The following is a 16340-nucleotide window of genomic DNA, read 5'->3' on the forward strand; positions in this document are numbered from 1 at the left end:
TCTTGGAAATTTTCTATCTATTATTTATAGACTGCGGATAGACACCGTGCTTTTTCCAGGAATCGGGGCGGTTTAGCTCTATTTACAAAGATAGAGTCCAAAAAAAAAAAACGTTCGGCGAACCTTTAACAATGCATTTACAACAATTGAACAATACGCGGCACCCTCTGGGTCCGGGCTTTAATTATTAACCTTCTGGCAACTTATGTTTGGAAGCATTGATAGCCAAACATATAGCAGGTTCTGTGACTTATTTGAACGCGAAAATACAAAATGCAGAAGAACAGATTTCTCTACGTAAAAAAGTAATCATTATTATTTAATTTTTTTTTTTTAGGCTTTTCCTCACGTGTTCTGCGCGCGCACATTAATACGGGAGGAAAAGCCTGTTCCTCTTGTTCCTGTTGTATCCTGCTCGCGCAAATTAAGTGAGTATGTACCGTTTACCATGCACCCTTTTTTTTGATCTTTCGATTTTCGATCTTTGCCTTCCGATATTTGCGTTTTCTGTAATTAAACATTCTGGTTCGTCACGGAGACCGGTCCCGTATATATGGGACTGTTTCAGGGATTTGTCCCGTTTCTCGCAGTCAGTTTCAACCGACTTAGCAAACAATATTAACGTCATCCGAGCAATAATTTGGTATTTTTTACTTCTTTCGTTACTTATTTGACTTCGAGCCGCGCCTGGTCTCAACTGTCAGTGCTCGGTGAACGCTAATTTGTTTAAATAAATAATTGCTCGTGTTTTTTAGGAAACTCCATTTTTATACCTGTCATTTTAATGATTATTGGAAGGAAAAATTATAAAAATTTTGGAACACTTTTTTTATATAGCGGGACGACGACGACGATGATTTAGTTTTCGGAGCATCTCGTTTTGAGTCCTGGTAAATATGGTCACCCTAGTGATAGGTTGCACGGATGTCGCATGACGAACCAAATTTCATCACGTCGATGAGACATGTAATTTAAAAGTATTTCGTTGACGATTAAATTCTTCTAGCGTCATGCCAGAGACTTTTGCTTATTGAATCGATTTAACGCAGTGTTCGCCATGCGAGCTACATTCAATGTACAACAATGGTCGCTCACCGTCACTTATAAATTGTGTATACACCTTAAGACAATTGTATCGTAAGAGCTAGATTTTTACAATCATTTGTCGTTTAATTTAATGTAAATGAATTTGACGATTGAATATTTAGTACAATTATTGGTATACTATTTTTAATTTACATACCTCCTTTACGTTTCACTTACGATTACAATAGCCAGCAGCATAGTTCGGTCGTTAAGCTTCTGCTTAGCGTTGAGAGGCGGCGGGTTCGATCCCTGGGCCCGAGCCTCGAATGAAAATGAATTTTTCAGAGTATGCTGTTGGTTAGACCTGGATTTGTGACTTCAGGTTGATCGTTTCCTATCAGAGTTTGCCAATTTTCTCTGATTTCATTGTTGAAACGGTTCCCGAATAAAAATTGGTAAAAAATCCCTCCTATACGATATGTCACCTATAATTTGTTATTAATTAATGTACAGTAAATAAGTTTGTGTACAAATTAATAGATGTTTCATTGATTTACGAGTTTTACAGTGTCTCGTAATTCAGTAATTTATATAAAAAAATGCTGAATTGCAATTTTTAAATTTTTAATTGGCCAGGAAGGCGCATTGGGGTTTACCTGTAAGGCCTTCCTGGTATATATGTAAAAAAAAAAATTCAGTAAAAAATTTGTCTCTTATCCGATCGTTTTCATACTTTGCCATATTGCTCATTTTGGTCATCAATATAAGTAAATGGATCCTCCGCCATTACAATGGTGCAAATATATCGTGTAAGACGCGTTTGAAATTTGAATTTCTGAAAAGTGACTGACGTTTATCCAGTTTTTAGTTTTAATCATAGTTACTAGCCTCTTCTTGCTTCGCTTTAAATTTTTTCTAGTTTTATCCTATTGGTTGTTTTTTTTTTTTCTATAGATGGAGTCGACAGGGACTCCGAAGACCAAGATGATCAGCCGCATCGAAGCTTTTGAGATGTGGGTCTACAGCAGTGGTTCTCAAGTGCGGCCACTAGTGGATTTTACTGCGGCCACCAGCGACTTAATAGTAAATAATACTAATATTTAAAAAAAATTAAACATATTTTAAAAACTACAAAAAAGTAACTTAACAATAATAGAAACCACGCTCATCATTAACAAACTAAAAAATATAGCGAAAAGCCTTGTGACAGAAGTTGAAAATTACAATTTTTCAATTTTATCTTCTGTTAGTGATTTGATAGATAAGATGACAGACACAACTTCAAAATTAAAATTAAAACTTAAAATAAAAGATTGTCTCAAATCTCTGAATCTGGAACTTGATAAAAGGTTCGAAGAATTGAATTTTTTTAAAACTGTTTCTTTTGTATCTTCCCCTTTTATTATGATGACAAATGAAAATTTCATAGTACTACAAAATAGATTAAAATCATTTTCAGTATTGAGATTAATTAACTGGGCTAACGTAAAATATTTATTATTAGAAATTAGTCATGATCAAGTACTGACCATTTTAATAATATTTCGGTTCAAAAATTTTGGTCGGAAATATACGTTGACAATGAAACAAACCAATATAAAGATTTGGCAACAATTGCTTTATTAATATTGTCTATTTTTCCCACTACCGTATATTGCGAAAGATCATTCAGTGTAATGCACTTTATTAAAAACAAATTTCGAAACCAGCTGACAGACGCAAACTTAGAAGCAGCAATGCGGCTTGTAAGATAAAATAGATACCAAATTGTTAAAATTTCTTTTATTTTATGAATAAATTGATCCACTTTTTTTGTAACTAATTTATTTGATTAAATTTGGTGCGGCCACCAGACATTTCCATGGGACCACTATTATCGCCTGTGCGGCCACGGTAAAATTTCGCCTAAGAACCACTGGTCTACAGGCATATACTGAAGATCCCGTTGACCAAAAAAGTATCAAATGAAGCTGTCCTCGGCATGATAGGGAGAGGCAGGGAACTTGTTTCTGTCATCATTTAGCCAGCAGCACAGTTCGGTCGTTAATCTTCTGCCTAACACCGAGAGGCGCTGGGTTCGATCCCATGAGCTGACCTCGATTGAAAAGGATTTGTTTGAGTATATCTGTAGTGCTGCTGGTCAGACCTGGATATTTGTTGTTGGTTGGTTGATCGTTTCCTATCAAAGCTTGCCAATTTTCTCTGATTTCATTGTTGAAACGGTTCCCGATTAAAAATTGGCTAAAAACCTTCCTACCTACTATGTCACCACTATTCGAGTATGATTAATGTACAATAAAATGTATGTACAATTCATAGATGTCTCGCTAATTAGCGACTTTTCAGTGTCTCGTAATTCAGCGACTTGTATAATAAAATTGCTGTATTGTTTGTAATTGGCCAGGAAGGCGCATTGGGGTTTACCTGTAAGGCTTTCCTGGTATAAAATGAATAAAATAAATAAATAAAAATAAATCAAGCGGAGAAAAATGGAGTACCTTGGACACATGATACGGGGTCCAAAATACGAATTTCTCCGTTTGATAACCATGGGAAAAATAGAAGGTAAAAAATGGATTGGCAGGAAAAAGTTTTCTTGGCTTCGAAACGTGCGCATGTGGACCGATATGAGTGCCGAAGATATGTTCCGAGTCGCTGAAGACCATCTTCAAATAATCGACGAGTTGGTCGTCAACGTCAATGGACAGGGGTTTTCAATGTAAAATATAATATGTATTGTAATAAAAATCTATCGTTTTCTTTTTCTTTTTGTCGGAGAGGTATTTTGGCTTCCACTTATGTATATTTAACGACATCGATCCGTCCGTCTGTATTAAACATTATTTCCTGTTTTTAACTATTCGGCTCCATTGAGAGTACTATTTTTAAATTAAATGAACATCCCTGCTGGCAGCTAAATAATGTCTTGCTTAGAGAAAAAAGTATTTAGCTAGCAGTAATTGCATACAAAAATGGTCTTAATGATTGGGCATAGCAGGTACTAAAATTCCACAAGTACATATTTATTGCAGTTATTTGTTTTCAAAAAATGCGAGAACAATATCATTTTCTTGATTGGCATTCGTCCTTCATTAGTCGAAAAAAAAAGATTCACATCCAAAATATAAACTAGCCCGAAAACAGCTTGGCGAACATTGATCTATAGCAGCTTATATACCCTGTTCAATATGTCCCTTGAAAAAAGCACAAGGATCTCATTAAATTTATTTTGTAAGGGGATTTAATTAAGAGAAGAAAATATATTATATGTACTTTGTAAGTTTGTGTTTTTATTAAAACCATTTATCATTAATAGAAGTAAGATGAAATAGTAAATAAATACATTAAACTTTGAGCATAGTATAATCGTGACTCCACAAATAACTTTTTTTCCACAAACTTTCTCAACAAAACAGATCCATTGCGTCCATCCTGTCTTCGCATTCCTTACCATGCAAATACTATATATGTATGTGATTACACTTGCAATAATAAATTTCATGAATTAAAATCATTTTTATATTTTGGTACAATTTAGCGTAATGTACTACCTAGGGTTGTCAGGCGTCCCGATTAATCGGGATTGTCACCAGTTTTAAGTCTCGTGTCCCGGTGTCCCGAACAAACCTCTCGGGACGCCCAAATGTCCCGGTTTACTACTTTTTAAATTCCTACCGAAGTTTTTAACTCAGAATTAAAAAATATATGTAACATAAACTCTAAACAGAAAATCGATGTCTGGATCAGACGGTCTGGTACACACTGCAGCAATATTCAACAATGAACTTTTTGTCTCTGTCTTATGCTGCGTACGGACCAAACCAACGACGATTTTGGGCCAATGTTTTAACCAGCAGGATAAAACCAGTAGCGTACAAAATATCGAAATAAAAATTAAATTTAAAAATTGAAATTAAATATCAAAATTAGAACTATTATTATTATATTAAAATTAAATTCAAATATAAAAATAAAATTATAATCAATATATTAAAATTAAAATAAAATATTGAAAGTTAAAACAGAACATGCCCAATTTAAATAAATTTTCGAGATTGACCTAAAATTAGATCATCAACAATCACATACAGATAATCCCCGACTTTTGTTTGTCGAAGATGTTTTGACTTACGAAGATACGCACTAAGGTCGAAAAAAAATCAAAGAATTATTATTTTTACTTCCCCGTAATGCACAGTTACTGAGAATATATCATGTATTAGTATGGATGACCGAGCGATCGTCGCAATCCGGTGCGTTGTCGGTACATCAATCGGTGATTTGTCAAAGGGTTTTTTTTTCTTTCGTCGAAATAAAATTAACAATCACACATTATCCGATAAATTTTACCTCTGAGATGGATTTAATTATTTGATTTATTTCGACGAGAGAAACAATTGTAGACTAAAAAAATTTCGATTGATGTACCGACAACGCAAAGGATTGGCGACGATTGCTGGATCACCCATACTAATACATGATATATTCTCAGTAACTGTGCATTACGGGGAAGTAAAAATAATAATTCTTTGATTTTTTTTCGATCTTAGTGCTTATCTTCGTAAGTCAAAACATCTGAAGTCGAGGATTACCTGTATGTGATTGTTGATGATCTATTTTTAGGTCAATCTCGAAAATTTATTTAAATTGTGCATGTTCTGTTTTAACTTTCGATATTTTATTTTAATTTTAATTTTGATATTTAATTGCAATTTTTAAATTTAATTTTTAACACATATTCGGGGATTCCCACAAGGACTGAAGACTGTTAATTGGAATTAATATGTATGTATACCAAAAATTCGAAAGAAGTTTGTTTTGTTCGTAATAGTACTTAATAAGATTATAATATTTGTACCTTACTCTATGTTGAATACTGTGTCAATAAAGTTTGTGTAAATGAATATTATGTGCGTTAAAGTCCTCTATCCTAAGCCTATTTTATAACTGCTACTCATGAATCAATAAAAAAACCAGAATACATTAAAAGAAAAATGCATATAGGTACCAATGTTTACGTAAGCATGGGAGGGGGGGGGGGGGTAAGAGCTTTGCTTACTTTTGCTGACAAGGGGGAGGAGGGGGTAAATAATTGTAATAAATCTGCTTACGTAATACTTGAACGGCCCCTAAGCAGAGAAATTATAATATTTCAAAACATCAACGATGATCTAATTTTAGCTCAATCTCGCTCTTTAGCTTAATTTTGATATTTTACTTTTAATTTTGATTTATTACATAAACTTTCTGGAGAACTGTGTGTAGAATAGAGACAAAAATGTGTATTAGGCATTAATCAATTTATCTTGAATCGATAATTTTCTCACACTCGGAATGAATCATTTATGTTTATGTGTATATTATTTGTATTTTTTTTTAATTTACATTGATGTTTATGACTGCTTTTGTTCCTATTAATAAAATAGCTGAATATAGATTTTATTCCTATTAATGTGTTCATGTGGACTTTACGTTGTATTTTTTGAATTTAGATGTTTATGACTGCTTTTGTTCCTATTTAAGTAATTAATATAATTTAATTATCTAATATATAATTTCGAAAGAGACTTTATATGTAAGTATGTAAGTATATGTATATGTATCTTTTGTTGGGAATTTCATAAACAAGTCAAAATTTCTATGACGAAGATTCGAATCAAATAAATAAAAAAAAAACAAAAAAACAAATGAATATTTACTATTATATTCCCCATGTTTACGCTGTTTATATTACAAATACTAAGTGAAGCCGGGTAAAATAACTAGTTTAATATAAATTAAAAATTGTTTGATCCTATTTATTTTTTGGGGGGGGAGTTGGGGGTGTCTCGGTTTGACTTGCATGAAATCTAACAACCCTACTACCAAGTGGTACACGAGTCAAAAAAGGTTGGGAGCCGCTGATCTACTTCCACACTATACATTCTATAGTGTGGAAGTACATAGTTCAAAACCAGCTTACAAATTTAGATTAACAAACTTGTGGTGAAATCTAATATATAATTTCGAAACACACTTTGTATGTATGTATTTAAGTATTTAAGTATGTACATAAGTATGTAAGTATGTAAGTATGTAAGTATGTATTTCTGCATTTTTGGTTGGTAGCTGTTGTAAGGTTTCTATGACGACGATTTGATTTTTTTTTTCGATTCAAATAAATTTAATATAAAAACAAATTGCAAACAATGACGAACAAAAGATTTGCTCGAATATCAAAATAATGAATTAGAAAAAAATATATACAGATAGAAATATAAAAGGAATCCATACTTACATTACTCAATATAGGAATCCATACTTACTTAGAGAAAACATTAAAATTGATTTATTGTATTTATTTATTTTATTTTATTTTATTTTATTAATTGAAAAATCAACAGACAGGATGTACATAGATATGTATAAAAAAACAAATAGTAAATAAATAATAAATGTATATAATATTCATATTATCATTTAAATACTTCATCACATATTATACTTCGAATTGAATATTTCGGATAAAAATCCCAAGCCCATGATTGACTTTTTGAATACATCGAGATAAGTTTAAGTTTTTTTTTTAATATCTGGACAGATTATTTCAAAGAAGACAAAACCGTTTATAATAGATACATGTATTAAAATATTACATACGAACGCGCTTAAAGGAAATATATGAATGCTGACCCGATTAAAAACTAAAATCATAATTCGGAATCAAATTTTGGTAATTGAATGATTTTAAAAATTGTTGAATAGAGTTTTCATATAAGATTTGAGAGTTTGTAATGAATATTTTAAGCCAGTTCATTTCATCACGTCATATTTTAATTCCAATGCAGGTTTAATCACAGCTTTCCTAAGTATTTTACCGCACGGAAGATTAATATTGTACTAAAATTATTTAACTAGCTCGAATAGTGCACAGATCTATAGATGAAACATTTTCACAATTTAATAACAAAACAAATGAATATTTACTATTTGATTCGCTATGCTTAAGCTGTTTATATTACAAACACTGAGCGAAGCCGGGTAAACCAGTTAATAATCATCTTTTATTAAGGATCATCACATCATCTTCTATTAAGGATCTTGGTGTAATATTCAATAATAAACTCGATTTCTTTGAACATATTTCCTTCATTACCAACAAAGCATTTAAATCTCTTGGATTCCTAATCCGCTCAACAAAACCCTTTAATGATCCTTATGTACTTAAATTACTTTATTTTTCCTTTGTAAGGTCTCACCTTGAATTTGCCTCGAATATCCGGTTACCTTTTTATTTATCCCATATTAATTGTATTGAGAAAGTCCAACTTAAATTTATTAAATCCTTACGCTACCTTTTTCCTACCTATACCCATTCTACTGTTCCCGATCTTTTAACAATCTTTCGGTCAGGCGACGACTTACTGATGCTACATTCTTCTAATATTTTCCTTGATTGTTCTGATTTACTGAATAAGGTTGATTTCAGGATCCCAGTTAGGGATCCTTTCAATACTAATTCCCAAAAATATTCTTATCTGCAGCGTGTTTATTGTACATACATATGTTTAACGGGGAGCTGAATGAGGTTGATCTGTTCGGTATTTTCCTACATCAATTCAGGACTAACATCAAGAGAATCTTGACCGATTGATCCATTTCTTCTTCTATTCTATTTAATAACCTTTTTCCAATATTTTAACACTTTCGTTTAGTTATGCAATATGCTATTTAGTCATGTTATAGCTCTCATTATTTTCCTTTTCATTTGTTTATCTTGTATTTACTTCTTTCATTTGTTTATCTATGTAAATTTCCATTTCTTCTTCTATTCTATTTTATAACCTTTTTCCAATATTTTAATACTCTAGTTTAGTTATGCAATGTGCTATTTAGTCATTTTATAGCTTTTATTATTTTCCTTTTCATTTGTTTATCTTTGAAAAATCTATAATTGGACTCGGATGTTATATATATTATATATTTACTCTTTGTTTTTATGCATGTCTACATCTTGTTGTCTGTTGATTTTTCAATAAATAAAATAAAATAAAATAAAATAAAATAAAATAAAATAAAATTAAATTAAATTAAATTAAATAAAATTAAATAAAATTAAATAAAATTAAATAAAATTAAATAAAATTAAATAAAATAAAATTAAATAAAATTAAATAAAATTAAATATAATAAAATAAAATAAAAATTAAAATAAAAATAAGCTTGAAAAAAAGGCATTGCTCGTGTAAACGCAGCTTAACGGTCTGACCGCACTATGCGACAACCGAACGATCCTTAACTTCATAACAGTGTGCGACAATATAAGGTAAACCGCACTTGAACGACAGATTATGTCAATCATTCAGGTGTGACCGTACTAAGGTCTATTCATACCTATCCAGCACGACCCGTATCCTGCAGGTGTCATGCAAGTGCGGATAGTATTCTTTGGTACATTCTATATGGACGTATTCATACTCCATTCGCGCATGCGCATTTACGCATTCATGCACGTCCATATAGAATACTATCCGCACTTGCATGGTTTACAGGATACGGGTCGTGCTGGATAGGTATGAACAGACCTCTATGCGTCTGCGACACGAACGGCCAAATATTGTTCGTACGAAACTGTGTGAGATATAACGCGCTACGCGTCACGCGACAGAGCTGCCTTTTGTATCAATTTTCGCACCGCTCGACTCGCGAACAACTTTGCTGGCGAGTTTTGTTGCTGGAAAATCTGTGGGTCCGGTCTTCCTTTCAACTCGGGGACGGCCTGAGACGGCCGCACGTGCTACTAGTTTTTTCACTATAGAGACTATAATACAATACAGACGTACAATACCGTAATACGTACAATACGCATTTAACGCATCTATTGTAATTTATTAGGATTTTCAACACCTCTATTATTTCAATTGTTAATTTTACACGACACAGCCACACACCCTGTCCATTTAAAATAATATACATACTCATGCTTTATTGTCGTCGTAAGCAAGTCGAAAAAGTCTTACTTACCGTTCAGTATTATCTATTGTAATTTATTAGGGTGTTTAACATCTCTATTATTTCAAATATTAATTTTACACGACACAGGCACATCCTGTTCATTTAAAATAATATATTTTAAAGATTTCAATATGATACAATGTGTAAAGACGATACAGTACAGGACCCGTTTCTTCTTCTTGTTAATGCCTTGTCCGCATCCGGACGTTGGCGACCACCTCGTCGATTATTTGAATATATCCGCATCGGTCTTCAGCGGCTCGGAACAGCTCTTCGGCGCTCATATCGGTCCACATGCTCATGTTTCGAAGCCAAGATAACTTTTTCCTGCCAATCCATTTTTTTCCTTCTATTTTCCCCATGGTTATCAAACGGAGAAATTCGTATTTTGGACCCCGTATCATGTGTCCGAGGTACTCCATCAGACAGAAACAAGTTCCCTGCCTCTCCCCATCATGCCGAGGACAGCTTCGTTTGATATCTTTTTGGTCCACGGACCCGTTAAGAAATCATTATTCAGAAGATTTATTACAGCAGCTCTATGCAAGTGTTACACATGTCGAAAGAAACCGCTGTCTATTGTTAAATACACAAGGACACTGTTATTTACATTATCCACATAATTTGTAGTTTTTAATTTTCTCTAACTAATTGTATTTCGTCTCTTCTTCCTCGATCTCCGGCAAATTCCATTATTATGTTGTTGTTATTTCAAATTAATGTTTATTGTACTCGATAGATTTAGCAAACTTATTACGTGCAATAAATGATATCTGAATCAAATTTTAGTTCAATTACCTCATATTGAGAAATTATCTCATAGATTGATCATTCATACAATAGAGGCATGTCGTAGATTGCACGTGCGGTTGTTGGTGTTTTTTTTTGTATGGAGTTTTTTTGATGGATCCGGCATGTCGATCGTCAAGGTCATTAAATCCATGCGACCAGACCCAATTCTGTCAACTGATATCAACCGTCGTCGGGCTTTATTACCCGAGAGACCGACATGTTGCAGGGTCCGGTCCGATGAAATGTGACCCCATACAATGTGTACGGGATCGGTCATTTTGCATTTTCAGAACGACACGTCGCGCCAACCGAGTTGTTCGCGAGTCGAGCGGTGCGACCCGGCCCTTTGGCGTTTTGTGTCGTGCTGCAGCAGTCGACGGGCGTATAGTGCGGTCAGACCTTAGTCGCTTAGTCGCATAGGCGCGAAAAACGAAATCAAAATTGTAGCGTGTGTGTACTACCTAACGCTGAGCCGCAGTTAGATCGCAGCGCGCGCGCGTCTTCAGTCGCGTTGGTTTCGTTGTTGGCGCTGGTCGTGCGTTCGCGAGTGCTCGTGAGTGCTTCTTTGCGGCCGCGGCTGCAACATCGGCAACCCCCCCCCCCCCACCGGTGCTTTAGTTGGGGCGCGCGGAGCGGCTATGTGAGCTTACAAAACTATTCTTCGCCACCAACATGGACATCCTGCCCAGCGGAAATATTTTTCTGGAGCTTCAGGACGTGCACGACACCGGCTACTTCCCGTCGATCGTCTCACTCGACGACCACTGGCAAATGGTAAGGACCGTCGCACACGATCGATATAAGAACACCCGCTTGGACAACGCGCGTACACGACCAACTACCCCCCCCCCCCCTTCTACCACCCCCCCTCGCCGTTCAAGTAACGCGTCCTCCCGCGCCCCTTGTACGCATCTTCCCCTCCCCCCCGATCGCGTCTTCGTCTTGTTGTAAATATAAATATATATATATATATATATATATATATATTTATATTTACTTGTATATAAACAATATAGCGTAATATAAACTTTAGAGACATTAAAACGCGCTTAACCGCCATTCTTCAAATTCGAATTTAATTAGTTGCGGGGGGGGGGGGGGGGGGGGCGCGTATTGGAATCGTATCGGAATCCGATTGTGTTTTCGTTTCTCGTTGTAATGGTGCTTACGGACTAAACGATATTTTGCACGCTACTGGTTTTAAAAGTTGGCATCTGGTTAGGTTTGCTAGATGGTATCCAAATGTCCTCCTTTTCCATGTTTTGTTCTTCCGTCTACTGTAAGTCCTCATTTTTGTTAAACATCGGGCGGGACTTATTTATTTTATTTTATTTTATTTTTATTTTATTAATTGAAAAATCAACAGACAGGATGTACATAATAGATATGTATAAAAAAACAAATAGTAAATAAATAATATATGTAACATCCGAGTCCAATAATAGATTTTTACAAAAATGAAAAAGATAAATATAAGGAAAACAAATTAAAAAGTAAAGAATAAAGGCATGACAAAATATGTAGAACATTGCATAATTAAACTATAGTATTAAAATATTTGGAAAAGGTTATAAAATAGAATATAAGAAGAAATTGAAATTTATACAAATATAAAACAAATGAAAAAGGTAAATACAAAATAAACAAATGAAAAGGAAAAGAATGAAAGCTATAATATGATTAAATAGCACATTACATAACTAAACTAAAGTATAAAAATAGAATAGGAGAAGAATTGAATCAATCGGTCAAGATTCTCTTGATGTTAGACCTGAATTGATGTAGGGAAATACCAAATAGATCAACCTCATTCAGCTCTCCGTTGAACATACGATAAACGCGCTGCAGATAAAAATATTTTTGGATCAAGTGAAAAGAGTGCAACGCGTCTAGAGTACCGAACTGGGATTCTGAAATTAACCTTATTCGTTAAATCGGAACAATCAAGGAAACCATTTATGAGCTTAAAGAAGAATATAGCATCAGTATGATCTAATAATGATCTATAATTTATGATGATCTAGTTTCATGCATTGATCTAGTTCTCGAGCATCAGCGGTGTAGAGATTGACGATGTTAAGCTACACGATCAATTTTGTAACTTGATTTCATTTCTTAAATCAAAATCAGATGAAGATGAAGCATATTATGATTTGAAGTTGCACGAGCAGTGGACAATCTACTTCAAAAAACATTGAATGTTTCTCAGAACTGGTCAAGATCTGCGAGTTTTATTTTTGTATAAGCGCACATAGTGCAAATGTGGAAAGAGTTTTTTCACTGATTAATACTCGGTGGAGCAAAGAGAGGAATAGACTAAGTGTGCAGTCAGTTAAATATTTAATTCTTACTCAATGCAACTTCAAAAACATGACATGTGAAGATTTTTATAATTATTTGTTAAAAAACCAAGAACTTCTTTCCAAAATTGGCAGCTCAGCTAAATATGATTAAAATAAAGTAAAATAATATAAAAAAAATTCGTTTAATTTCTGAATGTCCTCCTTTATTACAGAAAATCCTCCTTTTTTTTAGATCCATCAGCCCTCCTTTATCAAATTATCATCTGGCAATCCTACCTGTGGGCCGTTCGTTGGCTTGGTGCGTACGCACCATAAGACGCCGGTTTGTCGACCAGCTGACCCACAGAAATGTTGTTATTATAGTAATAATAATAATAGAAGCGCACTTACGAACAAATAAACTGTTACAATATTACGCGGTGCGTCTACTACACAACTACGCTAAAACGCACGGAATACAATCAGGGTCATCACTAGAGTACGGATAGCCAAGGTGTTACAATTGTTCTATATATTGGTGGTGTTGAACAAAAGAATACATATAACTGAAAAGTACGGACGATTCGAAATGTTTGTTTTTGATTATAAGCCCAGCTGAGCCGCTTGAACGAAAGAAAACAATTGAACGGCCATCATGAATTGTTTTCACTAATTCGACTCTTTTCCGCCGTTGCTAAATCTTCAATTTGTTTTATATATATATTTTTCAATTGTACGGGCTAATGTAGAATAAAAAAAAAAAGAGGGAATGAATAGCTGAAAAATAGAAGACCTGCTGATCCGCTTTAACGAAAAGAAAACAAATGAACACCACTATAATAGCACTAATTCGTTTTTTTTTTCGGCCATTTCTAAATTCTCAAAAATGTTTTATATATATTTCTTAAATGTACGGGCTTATATTGAAAGAAAAAGGGATTCCGCCGCTGCTAAATCTTCAAATTAGTTTTATATATATTTTTGAAATGTATATAAATTGTGTGTTGAAATATAACTTTTAATAAGTAAAAAGGGCACGAATAACTAAAGAGTACGAAATCCTTTTTTTTTTACTTTTGATTAAAGAACCAGCTGAGCCGCTTGAACGAAAAAAGTAAATAAAAAATGAACGGTCAACATAAATAGTTGCACTAATTCGACTTTTGCCGCCGCTACTAAATCTTCAAATTAGTTTAATATATTTTTAAAATGTACAGGCTAGTGTTGAAATAAAACCTTAAAAAAAGGGCACGAATAACTGAAAAATAACAAATCCTTTTTTATTTTATTTTTTAATTAAAGGATCAGCTGAGTCGCCTGAGCAAAAAATAAAAACAAACAAATTGAACGGTCGTTATGAATAGTCCTGATAATTTGACTTTGAGTTATTTATATAATATGTCGCCATTGCTAGTCATCACATTTGTTTTACAGTCTGCTTTCAATTATCCGGGTTAGTGTTCGTAAAAATGATAAGGTAGGTATAACTGAACCAATCAGTTAATCACCATTCATTGAACAGTTGAAGCTCATCACTATTTTAATGTTTTATTTACTATTTTTGCTATAATTTTATGTATATTTTTCAGATATTTCACTTTAATTAAATTATTACAAAACCTAAAAACCTCTTTTGAGCAAGGTTGGGTTACTCTATATAATATATAATTTCGAAAGAGACTTTGTATGTAAGGTTTAAAGGTTTGAGTGGGAGCATCGAACACAATCAAAATTTCTATGGCGACGATATCGTTGAATATTATTTTTTTTCGATTAAAATAAATTTAATAAAAAAACAAATGAATGTTTACTATTAGATTGTTTTGCCATGTTTAAACTGTTTATATTACAAATACCGAGCGAAGCCGGGTAAAACCACTAGTATATAATATATATATATATATATATATATATGAATAGAGCACTCGTTATCAAAATTGATGAACTAACTTAGAAAAGTTGAAAAAATGATGAAATGAATTCATGTGCAAACCCAAAAGTCCACTTTTTTTATTCTCACTCAAATCTCTCGATTATCATTTTTTATATATTAAAACAAAACATATAGAAATTGAATTAACTCATGAATCAAGGAGTTATTTCATTACTGAAACGAAATTACGGTACTGATTTTCTTGAAGTCGAAATTAATGATATTGGGCTTTATATATGGTGTAAATTAATCTCGGTCCAACGTAATGTCAGTAACACTCATTCTACAGTGGAGGAAAATTTTTCTAGTTGTATAAAGCGATTTATTAGATTTTAACCAATCTGAAGCATTAGATATGATACTTAGACATATTGTGTTTTGTGATACTTAGACATATTGTGTTTTGAAGCAAAAAATAAATCATCATATGTATGTAAGTTACAAGTCGACCTTAAAAATTTAGTTAAAAAAAAATATTCAAGTTAAAATTTAGTTAAAAAAAAAAATTCAAGTTAAAATTTTATTGGGTCAAATCGACCAACGGGGATGCAAATATAATGATAATTATAGCTTTTATGAAAATTCTTATCGAAATAATTTTATAAATAAGAATTCGCAATCAAAACGCGTTATGCATTTGAAATTAATAGTTAGGATTTTCCGTGGTCTCGTCCCGATTGTTAACTATAGATATTGCATTGATATACATAATCAGGTCGTAATATTATTATCAGTCGACGCTATAGTCATATAAATGTAATGTAGTTTTGCATAAATGGAACCAACCTGCGAAATCGTCGAAAAGATTTGTCTTTTTTGAGTAAGTCAAAAGAAAAGGTCCGCCTTTGTGCTCTTTGATAGTGGCAAAATTGACTCAGTTTGGATATCAACTGTTTTCCGCGTTTCGCTACTTTTGATGCCCTTTCAGTTGATATTTATAGGAGTCCTAATTTTGGAACAAAAATTAAAATTGAACGTTTTTTATAACACAATACGATCGCTCGAAAGACAATTTTTGTCATGAAAATCGCGAATACGGAATATTTGGCACTCGAGTTCTCGTTAGTATGATAGTTATCGTTAGCGTGGTGACTTTTGGGCGAGCGCTTTGTTACCAATAATCACCGAATCAAGCAGAACTAGTATATGGAGTATACATCGATCGCATGAAATTTTGATAGATATGCACCTCTATCGCATGTGAACATGTTTTTATGTACTTTATCTATGCTTTTTTATGTATGTATGTATGTATGTATGTTCCGCGGAATATTTACAGGTTGTTGAACGAGCCGTCGAATCGAAGATAGCTC

The 16340-nt window shown here is 33.2% G+C and overlaps 1 protein-coding gene across 1 annotated transcript in view; it reads left to right on the top strand.

Moving 5' to 3' along the window:
* Nucleotides 1-11316: 11316 nt before the first annotated feature.
* Nucleotides 11317-16340, top strand: part of LOC143923001 (Krueppel-like factor 6) — a 257795-nt gene continuing 252771 nt past the window's right edge. The window contains exon 1 of the mRNA XM_077446480.1: nt 11317-11586. Within this exon, the coding sequence (XP_077302606.1) occupies nt 11485-11586 (102 nt within the window). The 5' untranslated portion in view covers nt 11317-11484. The remainder of the gene's footprint in view (nt 11587-16340) is intronic.

This window comes from Arctopsyche grandis, chromosome 2 (assembly GCF_051622035.1).
Source record: "Arctopsyche grandis isolate Sample6627 chromosome 2, ASM5162203v2, whole genome shotgun sequence".
Taxonomy (NCBI): Eukaryota; Metazoa; Arthropoda; class Insecta; order Trichoptera; family Hydropsychidae; genus Arctopsyche; species Arctopsyche grandis.